The sequence below is a fragment of the Sphaerodactylus townsendi genome, linkage group LG03 (genome assembly GCF_021028975.2).
Source record: "Sphaerodactylus townsendi isolate TG3544 linkage group LG03, MPM_Stown_v2.3, whole genome shotgun sequence".
In the NCBI taxonomy this organism is placed as follows: Eukaryota; Metazoa; Chordata; class Lepidosauria; order Squamata; family Sphaerodactylidae; genus Sphaerodactylus; species Sphaerodactylus townsendi.
Genome location: NC_059427.1, coordinates 93,855,805 through 93,875,856, shown reverse-complemented (window position 1 = coordinate 93,875,856; position 20,052 = coordinate 93,855,805). Strand labels below are relative to the sequence as shown.

At 40.6% G+C, this 20,052-nt stretch overlaps 1 protein-coding gene across 1 annotated transcript in view; it reads right to left on the bottom strand.

Annotated features, from left to right (window-relative positions):
• SH3RF2 (SH3 domain containing ring finger 2) overlaps positions 1 to 20,052 on the bottom strand; it is a 113,546-nt gene that overhangs the window by 9,416 nt on the left and 84,078 nt on the right. Inside the window, exons 6-8 of the mRNA XM_048492086.1 lie at positions 10,787 to 10,881; positions 9,114 to 9,284; positions 332 to 567 (exon numbers count right to left, since the gene is read on the bottom strand). Of these exons, the coding sequence (XP_048348043.1) occupies positions 332 to 567; positions 9,114 to 9,284; positions 10,787 to 10,881 (502 nt within the window). The remainder of the gene's footprint in view (positions 1 to 331; positions 568 to 9,113; positions 9,285 to 10,786; positions 10,882 to 20,052) is intronic.

The following is a 20,052-nucleotide window of genomic DNA, read 5'->3' as shown; positions in this document are numbered from 1 at the left end:
TGAACTTAATATGAGAAAAATAAACTAAGACCTGTTTTTCTCTGTACACAAAGATCTCGCTCTGGATACTGTCTGAACAATTAATCCTACTGCAGATTTCTGGATTGTCTGAGACCATGGCTTATATATCCATGCCTCTGGCAGGACAGACTTCCAACCCTGCTAGTTATGTATACATTGTATGCAATTAAGTTCACAACTCTTGGGGAGGAATAGCATAGTATTTGAATTCATTGAATCAGGCTTGAGTTTCAATGTACTAATTAAAGGTGTACAGTCCTCCCTCTGCCACTTGAGAGCAGGTTCACGTGTCTCTCTCATCAGGACTTACTCTTTCTATTGCTGCCACGTCCTCGCCTCTGTGATGCTGTTTGCTCTGAAGCAGTTGGCACAGAGAGATCCCTCACAGGTGAGGCCAAAGATGTTGGCATGAAGGCTGATTTCAAAGGTCTGCTTTGCCTTGGGCCATTCTCTGAGATGCTTCCCTGGGATGAAAGTGAGGAAGTGGATAATGTCCAGGTGGCATAGAGGGAAGGCATTCTTGAATCAGGAAAACTTGATGATTTCCTGGTTGTTTAGGAGAGCCAAATAAAAGGGAGGGGGAGAGAGAGATGGAAAAAAGATTATTTTATAACATTAGAAAGCAAATGTCGTTGCACAATCCAGACCTACAGTTTGGGGTTCATTTATGAAAAAGAAGTCAGATCAGCCAACATCTATGCATTTCGCAATACAATAAATTGGCATCCTTGCATATTTGTATTTTTTGTCAATGCCTAATTAGAAGTGAGGCCATTCTCATTCTTTTCCACCATGTTGCACCTGATCCTGTTTGATCTGAATCTGGCATTCCTTGCACCATTTATGGGCCAGAATTCTGCATCCAAAATATTAGTGGCAAAGTCTGCATTCCCATGTAAAAAACAAAACTAACACCACAAAGGCTGTACAAGTTGATGATTCCATTGTGACAAATTGTACACAGCCAGTGGGTATTTTAATTTTATGTATTAATTTAGGATACAACTTGTTCTCAGAAGGGTCTCAAAGCTTGTGACAATTTTTATTCACAAGTGGAATGTGCAGGATTATGTTACGAATTAATTGACACGCTGGTTCAAATCAACCCACAAGTATTTTTGTGGAGTGATCAAATCTGTTTTGAATGACAAAGGTGCCAATGCTTGCATGGTTGCAAACTCAGTGAACCACCAGGCTTAGATCAACCACAGCATTTCTGTAGTTAGAAGAATTTATTTCCATGGAGCAAAACTTTCTCATCTCCCCATCTTGTCTCAGCCCCAAATGTCCCCTGAAACGCTGTTCCCCAGGAATAGCACAGGGGGCGCATTCTGAACTGGGTGCGGGAGGTGAGAAAATTATCTTCTACATGCAGAAATTCTTCTCTCCACGGAAATATTTCATAGGTCCAAGTCTGAATCAGCGCTCCTTTATGCTATAACAGTCCACACCTACTCTTGTTCTTGTCCCTATTAATCATCTTAACCCAGCTGCAGCATTTACTGCTACTGTGGACATTTACATGTGCATGGCCTGTGATGTGCATTCATTGTTACAACTAGGCAAGCACAATATCTTAACAGGGAAGCCAGACTAGATGACTAGCAGAAACGGAGGGGACAGCTAGGTGGCTGCTGGTAGTAAGGCTGTCTGCTTCTCTGCCATTTTCTGATATTTGCAGGTATTTATCTGGGAGTCTGAAATGGCAGTTAAAAAGAACCAGAGGAGAAGTGAGGGAGTAAATAATGCAGACAGACCTTTATGTGTCCACATGATTCAGTTGCAAAGCAAATACTTTGGATGTAAAAATCCAGGGGGAAATGGATCAGAGGTAACAAGTATATCCAGAGTATATTTCATGTTTTCTGGGTTGTATAGAGCAGTGAGCAAGGAAGCAGCTTCAGGATTTATTCTAGCTACTAGAATATAAAACAGCAGGGAAGGGGATAAAATGTGAGCTTCTTGTGTATTGGATCCAATCCATTGTACAGTAATTTGTTGAAAATTGCTGATTAACTGAAAGATGGCAAGGAAGAGAACAGCACTAAGGAGCAAATGAGGCTTGGTGAATTAATCTTGCTTTGTTATACAGACTAGCTGCTCTGCTATCTTACTGTTGAAATTTCATGGGGGTGAAAACTTTCCAGAGTCACTCACCAAACTACACCCTACGGATTCTCCTGAATTCTCTGTGCAAATGCAGAGGAAGGGAGGGAGAAGGCTTTTCAAAGCAAATAGATTTCTTGATGGGACATCAATGAAGGCAACGATCCTGAAGGGAGGATCTGAGGGAGTTTTCACACTCTTTGCCCCTTGTAATTCCATTTCCCCAGCTGCGCTTTCTTCCCCCTTGGTGAGCTGCTGTCACTTCTTATTATTGCTTCCCTATGTTCTCTGATGAGGCCACATAGCTCTTTCACCTAAACCTGTTAAATTGCTAAGAAGGCCATCAATCTTCCACATGATGCTGGTGCTTAAATAACCCTCCTAAGTGCTTCTAATTTGCTCAGAACCTGAGCCGTACAGAAATATCTGCACTAATTCCTCTGAGAGAAAAGAAAGGCAGCACTTCTAGCTTTTTTTGTTACCTTACTGTGGCTGTCCTGTGCTTCAGAAATGATTTATGATTTAATAATGGGGCAGTGATTCATCAAAATAACCAAGGCATCAATTTATTATGAGGAAATTTCCAAAGAAGAATACAGAATAGTAGGCCTTAAAATTGGTGTTCATGACTGAGGTATTTTATGAAACTACTTAGGGGTCTCTGGGCTAGACTTTTGATTGTTTGTTTCTTCAGTTTATTAGTGAGGCATGGCCATTGTGTTATCAGAGGCTATATCATGGAGAAATGAACCAGAGAAATGATGAAGTACCGCCTCACTTTTATTCAAGAGGTTCAGTGGATATCTGAAGGCATAATTTGGGACCCAAAGTGGCTGTGGTGTCTCCAATTTAAACTAAGCAATTTAACATAGTAAAATATAACCAAGGGAAGAAATGAATAAACGTGTCTTCAGTACAAGCAATAACACAGATGGTTAGATTTCCAATAGGCCGTGTCATATCTCGTACAACAGACTAAAATCTGGAATTCTTCACTTCAGTTTCCTGCCTTCATATTATCAAGCATTACAATATCTCAGAGTTGTTCAAATATTATGTTTGTGGTTCACAACCATCTTAAACCACACTATTTCAAGAATGGCAAATATACCTCCCGAACGTGAGGAAAACCATTTGAACTAATTCAACACGCAGCAAACATAGCTCAATGCATGGAACATGCTCCTCTGTCAACCACTCATCCCTCTGCCTATTACTGTTCCTCCTGGAAAAAAGAGGGTTAGCCATTCTCTAAATGATTGCAAGTTTTGTTATGATTTGTAGGTAGTTCAATGAAACCACAAATCTCTCTCCAATTACTGTATGTTTTGCACCTCTGTGCAATGTTGTATGTGTGCTGGACAAGGAGATAGATGTAGACACTCTACCCATGGATAAAAAAATTATAATTCAGTTTCAATTAAAAAACAGATATGTATCACAGACAGCTGAGTGAAGAATATGACACAACATTTGCTATGGGTTCCCATTCAAAAATGTTTCTTTGAGTGTAATGAATATACATTGATTGGGAAGCAAGCTTTACTTCCAGTTTTCTATTTGCCTGTCATTGATTGTTACTTAACAGCCATATTCATTTGGAAACAGAGAGAGCCAATCAAACTCCTCATTGGGACTGACACCACTTACTATATATTACTGAAATACACAAAGATAGGACAGATCTGAAACATAGAATGGTGAAGAAAGCACAAGCGTTTGAAAGTGTAGGAAGAGGTTATAATCACAACACCAGTTATGTCCTTGTTAAAGCTTACATTTATGTAGAAAACATACTCTCCTAGCTGAATGTGAATTTAGAGGAGATTGAAGGGAGCCCAGTTCTACATCTTAAAATCAGCTTCTAAGACAATAATGCAGGCAAAATACTAAATACAGATACCAGCTCCTTAACTGAAACTAATCTTTGTATATGTTTCCACTAAAGCATAAATGGCATTACTGTGATGTAAATGATAGTATGGGAATATGAAACTACCCCGTACTTACCTGGCTCAAACCAATATGCACATTTGGTGATTATATGGAGAAACTACTTAACTTCTTAAAGAATACTTATTTTATTTTCTTAATAAATTTTTTTGATAAAAAATGATTGGTCACAATGATTTTTTAAAGACTGGTATGGTGAATCACAACCAGTGTTGTATAAAAGTCCAGTGTGGAATGACTCAGAATGTCATCTTTTCTTTCAGATCCTTTTAAACAAAAATCTGGATTTCTCCATTAAAACTACTCCCTTAAAAAAACTAACTCAGGATACATTACTAAATAGCACATTTCATGTTCTTAGTACTTGGACTGCTTTCAACAATTCACCTCTTACACTTCTATGTATTTTCAGAATAGCAGTATGGCTGGACTCATGAGAGAGGGCCTGTGCTGTTTTGATATGATTACACATGAAAACAGAGTTGACCGATATGGAAAGTTGTCCCAATAGGACTTATGCTGTTCATCCTTCTGCAGTACTCTCACCTTCCTGTCAAATCAATCAGTGTCTAATCTGCAATAAGTGCTATTGGGAGTTACAATCATCCAAAAGTAATTTTTCAGGAATCCAATATGTAGCAGACAAGGCATTTCTAAACCACTATCAGGAGTAAGAAAGAGGAAATATTGCTGGGAGGAGAATAGAGGGGAAAGTGAGGTGCTCTCCCACACATCCATGAGGATCTCCTACCATGCAAGTCAGCCTGATCCAGTAGCTGAAACCAGGCAACTGGGCAATAGTTTTTCTTGATAGAGACAGCTGCAGGGGAGGGTAAGCTGAAGACAGAGGGGTAGATAAATGTAGGTTGGCTGTTGAATGTGAATGAGAGAAGGAAGAAGGAAAAGAGGAGTAGGAAGCAGGAAAAGAGGTTATGGGAGCTTTCAGAGAAGGAAAGAAGGAATAATGGGGGAGGGGAAAGTGAGATGCTTCTCATAAATCCTTGTGGGTTCCCATTTGTCATAACTAATGCCAAGTGAAAGTACCTAGCCTTTTAAAAAGGTTACTTGCAGATATGTTGCTTCAAACTATGATCATTTTAATCACCCTTTACTATACTTATGATATACCCTAAGATGGAGTAACTTATATTTATGTATTTAATTTATTTATTTATTCGATTTGATAAACCGCCCTACCCCCAGAGGGCTCAGGGCGGTGTACAACAAATAGCAATACAATAAAACAAATCGAATAGCCCCAATTAAAATATACAAAACCTTAAAACTATAAAACTATAGCAGCAGTAGCCTTCAATAAATAATTAATTAATAATAGAAGACGTCTGGCACCCAGCCCCAGTGATCAAACCCTGGGAAGGGAGGGGGTTGGCAGATGTTCCAATAGATAGCCAGTGCACAGGACAGCATGAGGGGTGGGTTCAGCGGCCGGCCCCCCCAAAAGCCTGGTGGAACAACACAGTTTTGCAGGCCCTGCGGAACTCTCCAAAGTCCCGCAGGGCCCTAACTGCTGGGGGAAGAGCGTTCCACCAGGCAGGGGCCAGGGCAGTAAACGCCCTGGCCCGCATGGAGGCCAGCCGCATCATGGAGGGGCCGGGGACCACCAGCAGATTCACCTCCACAGAGCGGAGGACACGACTCGGGGCGTAAGGGGTGAGACGGTCCCGTAGAAGTGTTTGAAGTGTTTGAAAGCTAGAAGTGTTTGAAACTAGAAGTGTTTGAAAGCTAAAGGCATTATAATACTGCCAGACTTATTTTCAGTTCTTTTCATAATGAACACCAATATTGAATTTGCCTTTTTCAGTGCTAATACGTGCTTAGTTGATGTTTCTCCTGATCAGCAAGCAACAATTCCAAGATTGATTTTCCCAGGTAGTCACAAACTTTATCATCATTTTGTGTGTGTGTGTGTGTGTGTGTGTGTTGGGGGGGGGGATCATTTGCACTTGTCTCATTTGTCATTGAGTTGGTCAGACTAGATAAATCCTTTGGGAGTTCTTGGGTCCAGTTTGGATTGTACTATCATGTTATCAATAGCCTTGTTTACCTCATTGCTCATCTTGACTTCAAATAATTTATGAATTAAAATAGCATCAGACTCAACTTGGGCTGTTTCCCCACTTTTAAAAATGACGTCAGTTTCATCCGGTGTGGACCTTTTCAGCGCGGGGATTGTGTTCCCTGGCTTCCCCACTGCCCCGCGCTCTGCGTGGGGTCATCAAAACGCGGCGTTTTCAGCAGCACCAGAAATGACGTGCGCTGAGGGGGCGTGAGAGCGGCAGAGTCGGGGCGGCTGCGTTGTCACCGCCCCTGTAGTGGGGAGTGCCGCTGGACCCCGCGCTACTTGGCAAGAGTAGCGCGCAGCAAACAGTGAGTGGGGAAAGGCCCATAGACTCCTGGGGAAGCTCACTGCTTACTTTTTGTTATGAAAACTATCAATTTATTATCATCCTTTTCGTTAGCCATCATTTCGTTAACCTTTTATTATCATCCTTTTCGTTAACCATCCTTTTCGTCACTTATTAATAAAAGATTGTGACTTCATCTTATCCTATGACTGCTAAGTTTACTTTAAGATGTTCTGGAATGGCAAGTGCCAAATTGCCTCTACTTAAACATAGACACAAATGATAATAAAAAGTTGGTGAACCATTACTTTCCTTTGCAGAAGCCATACAGATTCTTCTTGAATGAGACTTGTTCTTCTGTTTCAACAATTCTAGCTTTAATAATTTTTTTAACAATATACTGGGGGACAGATTTAAGGTTACAGGTCAGTCATTTCCTAGATTCCCTCAGGATTCCATTTTTAAAACTGGTATCAGACTGGTTACCACAACTATTGAAAGACAGCTAATTTTAATGATCAGTTAAATATTTGTATCTAAAAGATCAGGAACATTCTATCTATTAATCACACTCTAGTGACTACTATGTAGTATCAGTGTTGTATTAGTTCTAAAATTTCATTTAGTCATCACTCTTTATTTAAAATGGCTCCTCAGCTAAATTGTCCCAAATAGTGGTCTTTTCCGCACAGCAGAAATGAAATGTCTAGTAGACATTTTAAATAGATCTGTTTTGGCTTTTTCTGTTTGCTCTGCACAGACAATACAAGCACTGCCAGCCAAAACACATCTTTTTCCCTGCCTGCCACCCAATGGAGCTCTTGCCAGTGTCATAACTGTGCCTGCCATTGTGTATGCTGCTGCAAAGATTCTCCTGCCTCCACCAGTTGGTAAATGTTCTCCATGGAGGTTTTCTCTGTTTGCAGTTCATCCACACATGATTTCACTGTAAAAAGTGCATGAATAAAGTTTGTTTTTCCTGGTGATATTGCACACGTGTCATTTTCATTTTTTTTGTTTTGAGGGGGATGTCTGTGAAGCTACAACATAAATAGGCGCATGTTACAGATTATTGTGTTGTGTCATTGTGGCTTCGCAGATATGCTCCTCAAAACAACAAAAAAGGAAAAATGATATGTGCACCAGACTGTCAGGCAAAACAAACTTTATGCATGTACTTTTTACAGTAAAAAACGTCTGGATGAGCTGCAAGCAGAAGAAACCTCTGTGGGAAATCTTCAGCAAATGGCAGAGGCAGAAGAATCTCTGCAGCAGCACACAAAATGGTGGGCATGACTACAGCGAAAATGAAAGAGCTGGGAGACAGGAGAAATAAAGTGTCTCCTGCCTGCTTTTGTTATTCAACCTGTTTTGAGGGGGAAAAGATCAATAGTTTAGCAATGTTATAAAACCAGGGTTGAGAGAAATAAAACATCTTGGGCTGATTTTACACTTTCAAAATTCCCTGTGGAATATCTGGGAGCATATCTGCTGTGGGGCTTCTCACACTGCTCGTAGTTCCCCACAACTCCTCAGCTTTTCCTTCACTCCAGCCAGGGACACTGTGGGAAACCCCAAGAGATTCCCCACAAGCCCGGGGCTTTCCCTTAAGCACAGCTTAAGCACCGCAAGCTCTTCCAGGATCTATTCTACGCATGTGTGGGCAGCCTCCATTTCCTGTGTTCCAACTGGCTGAATCTCACTCCGTTTCCTGTCTTCTGATTGGCTGAATTTCGCTCCGTTTCCTGCATTCTGATTGGCCGAATCTTGTCCCATTCCCCCCACTCACTGGCAGTATTTTATTTTATTGTTAAAACGTTTTATTTTAATTTTAAAAACCTGGTGATTCTCTCACACGCGCAAGGAGTTTACTAGCACCAGCTCTCCCCCCCCCCCCCCGCAAACTGTCTGGCTTTTCCCCTGCAAACTGCTCTCATGGAGAATCACCGGCTGGCTTCCCCCCCCTTTAAACTTCTCATGTGTGCAAGAAAATCACCATTTACACCCATGCAAACTTCTTGTGAGTGGGCGGAGGGCAAAGGGGGTGCGCCGATTGATGGGGTGGGCCAGAGCTGCAAGGTGGGAAAAGTGGGCCCTATTCTGCTGCTGAGAAGTTCTGCACTCCAGCAGAAGCCACCGGTGCAACAAAGGGGCTTTTCAAAAGAACCCCAACCTTTGCGGTTCAGGAAATTCGCGAAGCAAAGCTGGCGCTGCTGGGCAGCACTGGGGTAAAAACATGACAGACACGCTGCAGGGTTGGGGGTTGCATCGGGGCGTTCCCCGTGCCAACAGAGGGGTGATTTCGGCATGCAAAATCAGCCTTGAAGACATTTGGAGGGAGAGAACTGTGTAAACCTCTTCCCCAAAAACTTTTAACAACATTCTCAAGATGTTATATTTCTGCTGTATAGAATAGACTCAGATGTGGGTGTCTCTCTAACATCTACATAATGAAAACCAATGTAAAGAATTCACTACAGTTCTCTGTAATCTCCTTATTGCTCTTCAACATCCCTTTCACATATTTTCTCATCCAGTGGTTTTATTGCTTCCTTGGCTGTTTTCTGTTTCTTATTTATTATAATACTGCGCCAATCCAATGTGCTTTGGCCTGTGTAAAGTTCTTCATTTCACTTCTTTTGATTTTTAATTCTCTACATTACAGACCTGAAAAATGGAGTGACGTAATTGCTGGGGAAGATCCCAACTTTTCCGGAGACCAAAGACATCCCTTTTAGCCAACCTTCTTGATATTTCCCCAAAACACGAATGCCTTCTCCTTTTTGCAGTTCTAGTTCATCTGGACCATGAGCTGTGTAGGAGTGTAAAGCAACGCACCTGGTGAAACATAAGGAATTAAAGTGCAAATACATTGTCTGAAGAAGCAGCTCTGTTTAAACAACATGAATGAGGATACAGTACAGCTACCTGTTTTATACCATATTAAGAACTGTTGTACTCTTGTGTCTGAAAGCCTCTCCAAGTTAACACTTCTGTCACATGACGTAAGAATGCTCTAGAAGGCCAGTGAATTAGGTAAATTTAAAAAATAAACTTTAATCAGGAATGCTGAACAAATAGATAAAAATGTATGACAAAAATGAATTATTAGATGAGATGACATCCCTGAAGCAATAAACTCACAATCCAGAAATACACAAGCATAGTGATTGTATGTTAAAATTTAGGAGTGTGACCAAATTCCTTGAAAAATGTGTAATGACACACTTTTATGTTTATGTGGTTCCTAAAAGGCAAATTGCGCCTTTCTGGGATGGGAGATGGGTGAATTAATAAAATCACCAAAAAGCTCATTTCCATACCAACTCCTATCTGAGCAACGCCTGTACTATGCAGATAATGAAACAGCATATAGTCCCTTGCCATGTTGTTGCATCTAGTTTATTTGCAAGATCCAGCACTGGCTGTTATGGACTCTAAGTCTATCACCAATTGACTGTTTTCCCTTCCAACCCCTTTCCTATCAATTTTATTAATGTTTTGGTGATTCTGCAACAGATCAGGTTTGTTAGCTTGCCTTGTAATTCTGGAAATTGAAATTAAATTGATCCATCTTTTCTTGTAGACTGGGGTGGGCAGAAGGTCACTCAGGAGTACCAATCACTCTCTAGGCAATTAAAAGTCCCTTGCCCCTCCTCCAGTGCTGCTGTAATCATGTTGTTATCCTTCAATTTAATGCTACTGCAGCAGCTTCTCTCCTCTTTCTTTTGTACCGAGGAGAAAAAGGTACAACCACACATCTTTGCTTTGATGGGAAAAGGAAAGCACCAGCACCACTTCTCCTCCTTTCCCCTCATGCTCACACACAGGTAGCTTTTGTCTGGACAGGAAAGGAGTGTGCTACTATCTCTTTTCTGCTGCTTCAGAGCTATGATTTGTCTCTTCAAAGGAAAACATCAGCTTTGTAGGACAAGTTATAATTGGCAGGGTTGATTGGAACTGTTGATCAGTTCTCAAATGCTGTAAAGTTTGTACAAACCACCATTTTGTGACTGGTTGCACTCACTGAGCCACCATTTCGTGACTGCCTCCATCCACTGAGTCATAACTTTGTGATGGCTAGCTCCCAGAAACATAAATTTTTGTGGAAAGTTCTCATGTCTGTATTTATTGAAGTATTTTGCATTTATTAAAGTATCCTCAATACAGACCCAGGGGTTTTCATCCTCATTTTGTGCTTGCTTACTTCTGGGAGCTGTGGCTTCACATTTATTTCAGATTAGGGGAAACATTCAGCATGAGCTGTGGTTGTTAGGAAACAATATCCTGCCCCCAGCAATATCTTCTCTATAAAACTAAGAAAGATTTATTTTACATACATATTCACCGATAGTTGTTGCTGTAAGTGGGGGAGAGTGACTATGGCTGTAGAATTCCCCAGGGATCCAGGTGTAGAGTAATAGGAAGTGTTGACCTGTAAATGAGGAGAAACAAAAATTGAATGAGTGCCATTATGTTCTCTGTTCAAAGAGAAGGTGCTGGAACCAGATCCCACAAGTACCTGTCATCAAGGCAAAGCTAAATGCCCTATTAAAAGGAACAACATATTTACCTCATTAGTAAAGCATTAGTAAAGCTGATTCATTCAACCATTTGTGTAATCAAATATCTAAATGAAACCTTACAGTTTTATTTACTCATGTGGCAAAGAACATGTCAGACTAGATTGCTTGTTATTCCCCAGCGGCAAGGAGGAGTGATTATGGGTAATCCTTGGGATATTTGACATGAGACTTCCCCCATGATTACAGAAATATCACCCTCGTTGACAATTTTATACATATAATCATACATGAGGGTGAGTAGCATCTTTAATATTTCTTATGTATGGATATAATAATACAGCAAAAATCATAATGGCTTTGAAATCAAGTGTTTTAGGCATTTGATTAAGTACTTTAATGCCACTGATTTCAGTGGAATTTGCACATGACCATTTCACTAGCCTTGGGCAAAAATCTGTAATATTTGTGAGGCTACATATCACCGGATAAGTAGTCTTTTAAACCCTACAAGCAGTGATCTCAACGGTGTTGATGTTTATATTATGAGTGTTTCCAAAGCAGTTTGTTGGCTGTGGTGTGGAATTGTACCAAGACTTTTCTAGTTGCACATCCTCAAATTACACCTTAACAAAATTCATAATAAAGAGTATATTGTTTTTAAACCTGGTGAATTAAACACCCTTGAGGGTAACTGAGCCTTGCAAGAGGATTGTGAATAGACTTTCTGAATATTCTCGACTTTCTTGGGGATGTATGAAATGAGTTTATTTTATGATAATATATTATGTGGCAGTTCTCAGAGTCTTCAAGACAACTTGCAATCACATATTTGGCCATTATGGTTCTCCCCAACTCCCTGATTATACCTTGTACAGGGATACCTTGAGACTTGGAGATGTATACTTTAGGTTGAATTGTCATTTTACTGCATTTTTATTGTTGATATATATCTAAATTTTAGTATTATCATTGGTTTTATTCCAAGGTTATATGTTGTATTTAATGTTTTAAATGTTTGTAAGCTGCCCTGAGCCTGACAGCTGTTGAAAATGGGTGGCAGGGGGGCAGAGGGAAATGTAATAAAATAAGATAATAAATAAAAACAAGAAAACAACAATCAAATATCTATTAGGATTTTTTTGTAGCCTTTTTGGAAAAGGATTTCTTTGGAAAATTACAAGATAACAGGCCATTGTGAAGGTGAACAACCATAGAATGACATCCCATGTGCATATTGTTCAGTGTTAATTTTGTTAAGACCCTTTTGTAGTGGAGTAGTGGCTAAGAGCAGTGGCTAAGAGCAGGTGCACTCAGATCTGGAGGAACCGGGTTTGATTCCTTGCTCTGCCGCCAGAGCTGTGGAGGCTTATCTGGGGAATTCAGATTAGCCTGTACACACCCACACACGCCAGCTGGTCACAGCTTTTTGGAGCTCTCTCAGCCCCATCCACTTCACAGGGTGTTTGTTGGGAGGGGGGAAGGGCAAGGAAATTGTAAGCCCCTTTGAGTCTCCTACAGGAGAGAAAGGGGGGATATAAATCCAAACAACTCCTCCTCCTCCTCCTCCTCCTCCTCCTTCTTCTTCTGTGTTCTTTGTAATAAGACTGTATAGATTATGTTATACAGTACATAGTATAAAAGCTTATTTGTAATTATTTAAGTATATGTATATTCAATATTAGAGATATTGGTACATTAATACCATTAGTGACATAGATGCTTTTTGGATGGCTAGCTTTCAGGTGAGGGCTAGAGATTCCCCCAGAATTACAACTGAGCTCCAGAGATATCACTTATTTATACAAAATTTATTTATTTAAAACCTTTATTCTGCTTCTCTGGAAGAAAATGGCTGCTTTGGAAGGTGAACTACAGAGGTCCTTCTCCTCCTTAAAGCCTGCCTTCCAGGTTCCACCTGCAAATCTTCAGGTATTTCTGAGCCCAGAATTGGCTAACCGAAACACAATATCTATAAAATGACCTCGGAAAGGAAACTGCCTTTGTCTGGGTCCTGAAAGCACTGTACATAGTCAGCTTCCCTAACGGAAAGAATACTGTAGCTTTGTGGCACTACTACCATGAAGGCCCACGGAGAACACATGATCAATATGGAGCAGAGCATCTTAGGAAGATCCAGGTGCAGCTATGAGCTAGAAAATTCCCAGAGATTTGAGGGTGGAATCTGGGGAGGGATTTTAGCAGGGATGTAATGCTAGAGATTCCCCTCTGAAGCTGCCATTTCATCCAGGGAATTTTATCCTCTGTCGTCTGGAGATGAGCTGCAATTCTGGCAGGGCTCCAGATCTCATCTGGGAATTGGCAATTTTAGGAAGATCTTAATATCTGAGTAAGCTTTAGTGCATGATGGCATGTGTGTAACATAAACAGGGAGAACTTGGCTGGTGTGCATATTTTAACTCAAACATTTTCATCAAAAATCAACAGTTTTTTTGGTTATGAAGAATTTACAAGGTTTGCAAAATGAAATTTAAAATCTTCAAGCAAAAGTTAAGAACCATGTTTGTGAAACATGAATAATGTATTTATAAAACTGGATTTGGAGCCTTATGATGTCTTGTCAGGTTCTGAAACCTTTCCCCATTACTGCAACCTCCATTGTCTCAAGCAAGTTGGACCCGGATTGTTGATTGCATGTCTTACACTGGTTTTAGTGCAACATTTTCTAATTTGTAATCCAGTTTTATTATTGTATATAATATATTGTTTGTTGAAAGTTTTTTTTAAAAAAGGTAATCAGTCCTGAATCTCAGTGAGAAAGGTGGACCATAAATAATCTGAAAAAAATATGTGTAAACCAGATGGCAGCACAATTACATGGAACAATGAAGGGTAACCTGATGAGGAAGCAGCAACAAAGCCAATTCTAGTACTTTCCAAGAATATTTGTGTAGCTCTCCTGGGTTTCATTTTCCTACTGAATTCAAATTAATAAAGCAAGCGTGCAGTTGCTTCCACTTTTGTCTAAGGCAAATCATCTCTGGTACATGCACAGTGTCAATGAAGAGCAACCAAGCTGGAACTGAAGACTGTTAGAATATTGCATGGTGCCAAAATAGGATAACAAGGTACTTTTCGGATATAATTTTGAAGTTTTTTACTGAGACCATTTTTCTTCAAATTGTCCCCATGATTTGGTCCCTGTCTAAAAGATACTTTCTCTTATTATTGAAACAATCTCATTTACAGTAAGTATTTGTAAATGGGGTTTTAAATAATAAAGTCTCGCTTCTATACCATCACACAATAAAGACACAATTGTGAATGTAATATATCAAACTGGTAAGTTCTGTGTGTTTTAAAAGCCATGATATCTGACACAGCTTTTCTTGAAGTGGAAATAATTGCATATTTCAATATATTGCTGCTAGTCCTTTTGCTTGGGGTTGTTTTGATGTGAAACTATGCTTACTTACACAGCGCTATCAATGTACATGGTATTTTTCATAGGCAAAAATGACCAGTCCATGTTAACCAAAGTTGCCATTTCCACTTTGAGTTGGGGAAATTAGCCTTTGGAGACAAAGCTTAGTGAGAAGGGGTAACTGCGATCTGTACCCTGTGTCTACAAGGACCCTCCAGGTCGAATCTCTTACATTAGCAGACATCTGTATAATTAATAATTTAGTTTTATTAATGAAAATAAAAAAGAATAACCCAAAATTGTATATATTTAATCAAGCATACATGCACAAAGCATACAAGAGCTAATTGGAAGATAAGGGAGGAAGTGGGATAGAGATTCAGTGATGGGTGATAGTTACCAGTCTTCCAGAGTTAGAGTTCAATGAAAGGAGCAGCTGAGATTGAAAAGGAACCCACACAAATGCAAGGTGTGAGCAGGGATCCAAAACACACACAAACACACACATGCTCCATGAATGGCCGTAGGAGTAATATTTATAGTAAACAATGAGTCTTGAGGCAGAATGAGGTAAGCTGACAGAAAGGCCAGAGACAAAGAATTGATTGTTTTTCTAGGGTTTTTCTAATGGAGATTAGCTAGCCCCATTGTTCAGCCGTGCATACCATGGGGCATAGGAAAACTATAGCTTCCAACCTCCCTCCCCCCTCCCCCCAGCACATCTTTTGACACACAAGATGGAGACCCAAAATCTCTGGGAAACTCTATGTTGTGTGGTGCAGTGTCTTGTTCTCATGTCAGTTCCTGTTCCCTGTGCCCCTTATGACACCCTATAGCTGGGGTGGAGTCCAGGAGCTTATACTGAGATGCCATCAATCTAAAATGCATTACTTCACGCCTATGACTTCTATGCAATGCATTTTAAGAAAAGGAAATAATTGCCTTTGAATAGCAACATTGGGATCTTCAAGGCTTAGGGTGCTCATAGGGATGTGATTCAGCTCTGAAGAGGATAATGAAAATGAATTATGATTCAGAGCAAAAACAAAAGAACAATCATGATGGAATTTAATTCCCAGGTATCACAAAGTGTATAAGTTTAGCCTTGAAGAACAATGAGGACTTGGAGCATAATTGTTTAAAGAGAAGATACATTCTTTGTCTTCTAAGTGGAATTATCAAGAAAAGTAGGTTCAGGCAATAGGATACATATTCCTAACACAAATGCCTTTTCCTTCCTTCACTCATCCTCACTGGAAATTAAAGACTCCATTAAGGAAAGGTCCCAGCTAGTGGTAGGTTACTGAAACCATGGGTATTGAAAAGCACGTATGATTGTCCTTCCTCCCACATCTGTAATGGATTTTTTCCAGCCCACCTTTCTATCAAGTACTACGTTCTGATGCCTTAAGAAGTGCTGTGCAATTCAGCAAGCAAATACTTAGCAGCCCACATTTTTCCTGCACTGCAAAGCATTTTGTAATTGACATGGGTTAAGACAGCAAGATTCCCACACATTCGTAATATTGAATTCTTCAGCTTCTAGTGCTTATTCAGCTGTATAGCTGCTAAAAGGAAGCAGCAGCCTTTCTCACTCTTCAGCCCCCAACAGCATCTTATTGGAGATTATCCATTCACTGGAGAGCAGTTCTATACCATAAAAGGAATTCAGGGACTGAATTATAACTGAGGGGGAAAAGTGCTTTATGTTAAGGGAATTATACATTCTGTATTGAACACTGATGCTACATTCCAATCTAATACAAACAGTCATTAAATCTAAAGTGTTCCAAGGATCAAATAAATTAAATTACCCAAATAGGGGAACAGACTCAGTTCCTAGTTGACCTTACTGACTTGTGTGGTAAAAAGTGACTAGCAAGACCAGGGGTGCAGTTTGATCCCTTCCTTATTGGTATCCATGTGAAATACTTTCTTTCTTTCCATACAGTTGATAGGTTTTAACTTCTTAGAAAATACACGTCAATAACTATGTAAGTTTGATCTATGAATTCTAGTTCTAATTGTGTAGCAGCCATAAAAATAGTTATTTCTCTCTAGGGTAAGCAGCCCTGTGGCCTTTATCTGTCTCCTACATCTTGAGAAACAGGGAAGGAAATGTGTGTGTGTGTGTGTGTGGGGGGGGGATATTCCAGAATGTTCCTTTTTTTTCTTTGCACAGAAGCAGCAGGTAAGGGTCACTGGCCCAAAGAGTCGGTGTCACTCATGTTCTTATCTGTATTTATCCGAATCCTAGAGCTGTCTGAAAAACCAGCCTATGCTTTTATTAGCTTTTAGCAGATAACTGATGTTTCTGGCCTGCCTCAAGAGAAGAATGGTCACTGAACAGTGCATCTAACTTATCAGGGGAGGCACAGGCAGGTTAAGGTTTCTGAGATGCAACTAAATCAAATATAAATTTCCTCAGAAATGTAGTTGAAAAACAGTTTGTCTGAAACCATAAACAATAACTCCACCACTGCCCTTTAGCAGACAAACTGTAGGGTCTCTGTAATGATTCAGCTCACAAACTGTAGTTGTTTGTCTCACAGACTTAAAACAAAGCTTTATAATAGGCCAAGAAAAACAACAGCCACTGATAGCTAAGACTATTAAAATGAATTTTGATCAGAGGATGATGTGTTCAATATTCAAAGGCATTTCCGCTCCAATATCCAGAACTTAGTCAGCAGTTTACCTTAGCACCTGTAAGACCTTTCTAATGAGAAATTCTCTCACCCCTTGTTTTCTTAGCACAGTAATGCTATGATCTGCATTTATATTATCTGTTTAAATTATTTCTACACTGCTTTTCCACAGAGTATGTTCAAGGCAGCTTATAAAGTAAGACATAAGAACATAAACACCAGCATTAGAAACCCATCAAAAGCATAAAAGCAGACTAAAACACACTGCATTTTATAGAGGGTTGATGTTGTCTGGTACAGTTGTTACAATGTTATGCTAGGCTTGTGGAGTCCCAGGTTCACAACGTAACATAACATGAAATTTACCATGAGCGACTTTGTAGACTGATTTGAGTGGAAGAATGGTAGGAGGTGGAGTGCTTAAATTTTGCCCTCCCAGTCGTTTTCCTTTCAGAGTTCCAACCACAGGATTTCAGGTGTATATTTAATCTTCCAAGTCTGCTTCTCAATTAAAAAGAAGAAGTTTTGTATCCTTTTGCTTGTGACACAGAGCTTGCCACAAAGCTGCTGAGGTGTTGTGAAATGTCTATGTGAATTTCAACTGCAGAAAATTTAAGAGCCCATCAGCATAAAAGGCCTGGAAAGCCTAGTTGGTTATAATGTCTAAATTGCAGGCAGTTCAACAAACTGGCTTGTTGGCCACCCAGCTAGGATATCAAAGAAGGATGTATAGTTGGTTTATTAACCACAGTTTGTAAAAATTATCATTTGTTGTGACATCTGAATTCAGAACCCACAGATATTCAGTAGCACCTACTCTTGGGATCAAGTGAACATGGAGAGAGTGGTAGAGGAAAAGTGTCCTCCTTTCTGAGATGCAGAAAGAAGTCAAGAAACACCACAGCTGCAGTTGATGTATTCAACTTACATGTGGTAGACATTAGTTTATCTGAATGTACCCTGAGAATGTTAAACGGAGGAATATGTACAATTTGGGAGGAGGGGTGGGGGGCGGTGGAACAACAGTGGGCTAAAGAATGTATTACACACACTTATGTAAGCCCCTGTTTGCCGTATCTGTTTGTACCTTTCAGCGGATTAAGACAGCTTCAAAAATAATAGCACCCAATTAGAAATTGATAGCATCCAACAAATAGCATCCAATAAGAAATTAATATTTGCTTTATCAACTCCCAGACTTTACTAGTCCTCTGGCGCAATAGTAGCATGGAACAGCAGTGTAATGGCTACTTATGATACGAGAGATCTCTCATGGAGATTTGCTACAAGTTAATCCCATTGTGGGGACGGATCAGAATGTCTATAAATTGTATTTGATCAAGGAATATGGAAGTTCATATGAACCAAAGATATGAAGAATCAAAATGGGTGCTTCTGTATAAGTGACTAGAAGCCTGCATGTTTAACAGGTCAAAAGGAATGTTAGAAGCTTGTCAGTGATTATGCAGGCAAGCAAAGATAACATCTTTAAGATCTTGTCACTACAGGCCAACGTAACATCAGACATATGCATTTTATAACTTTGTTTTTCTGGGTTAGAACCAGCAATAGGGGATAGCTAAATCAATGTGATTAATTAAATAAGGAAAAAAGTGTTTTTCTATTTATGCTAAATGAACACAGAAATGATAATGAGAGATTCACATGTATTAGTATTTCACTATAATTCTATTGTTGTTAGAATCATGTTTTAACATTTCAAACTGGGGAACTGAAGGGAAGTTTTATGATCCTAAGGAATGTCAGAATGCTGCATACCCTAAGGACATATCTCTCTCTGGGAGAAAACTAAAAAAACAGTTTTTTCTTGGAAACAAGAAAGACAGAGGCTAGTTTTATTGCAGCCCTTTGCATATGGGTAGAGGGACATGAGCTAAGGAAAGTGACACGTTGAATAGAAACTGTCTTACTGTGACCAGGAGACAGATCTATCCAATGGGATTTTAAGGTTCATGCTTACAGCACGTGAAAGAGGTATGGATTATGTACGTGGAACTTAAGGGGATGAACTGTATGACGTATGTATTCTTGTATCTATAAAAACTAAGGTTCTTCCTATGCTGGATGTGACTCTTTAGAGAGCCACCCGGAAGGGTTAAACCTTCAGTAACTTTCTAAATTCTGTGTCTATAAAATTGGTCCTTTTGTATGAAGAGGGTGTGCCTCTTACCCTTAAGGGGACACCCTGGTCAGATACTTATGCTGTCCAGTAAACTTATCTTCTGTTTCAAAACTGTTTCTTGGGTGTTTTCTAATTTAGTCTTAAACTAATTCAGCTGTGTAGGACCAGAGACGCGGTCCTGGCCCCACACCATGATGGAAACTGTAACATGAAAAGGACTTGTACACACCTCCAATGAAGAGTTTTTAAAATTATGATGGCAATAATGGTCATTTTAGGGACACTCCCATAGGCCGTTTCCGCACGGCCCATTAATGGCGCCCTGGGGACGGGATAAACGGCGTCCCCAGGGAGCCATTCGCACAGGTGGCGCTGCTGCAACGCAGCAGCGCCGACCTGACTCCGCTCCCTCTCCCCCAGGGCGGCATCAAGCCGCCCTGAAAAACAACCCTTTAAAGGGTTGTTTTTCCTTCAACAGCATGTTCCCGGCGGCGCGGGTCGAACAGCACCACCGGGAACACGCTGTTTCCCTTCCCTGTTCCACTCACCGTGTCCCCGTCGTTGGCCTGCTGGCCGTCGAAGCCCCGCCCACGCTGTCCTCCGACCCCTGGAGGTCGGAGGGCAGCGTGGGCGGGGCTGCGACGGCCAGCAGGCCGACGATGGGGACACGGTGAGTGGGACGGGGAAGGGGGAAGAGGCGGCTCCGTGCGGAGCCGCCTGCCGTCTGCCGGCCTGTCTGGAGGCCGCCCACATGCTTCCATGCGAACGGCCTCCGCCTCCACGCCGGCGAGAATTCTGCCGGCGTGGAGGCGCCTCCACGGCCGTGCGGAAATGGCCATAGAAAATATAATGCTTGAAGCAAACTTGTGTTTATAAAGGTAACATTATTTCCTGTCTATCACTTTTT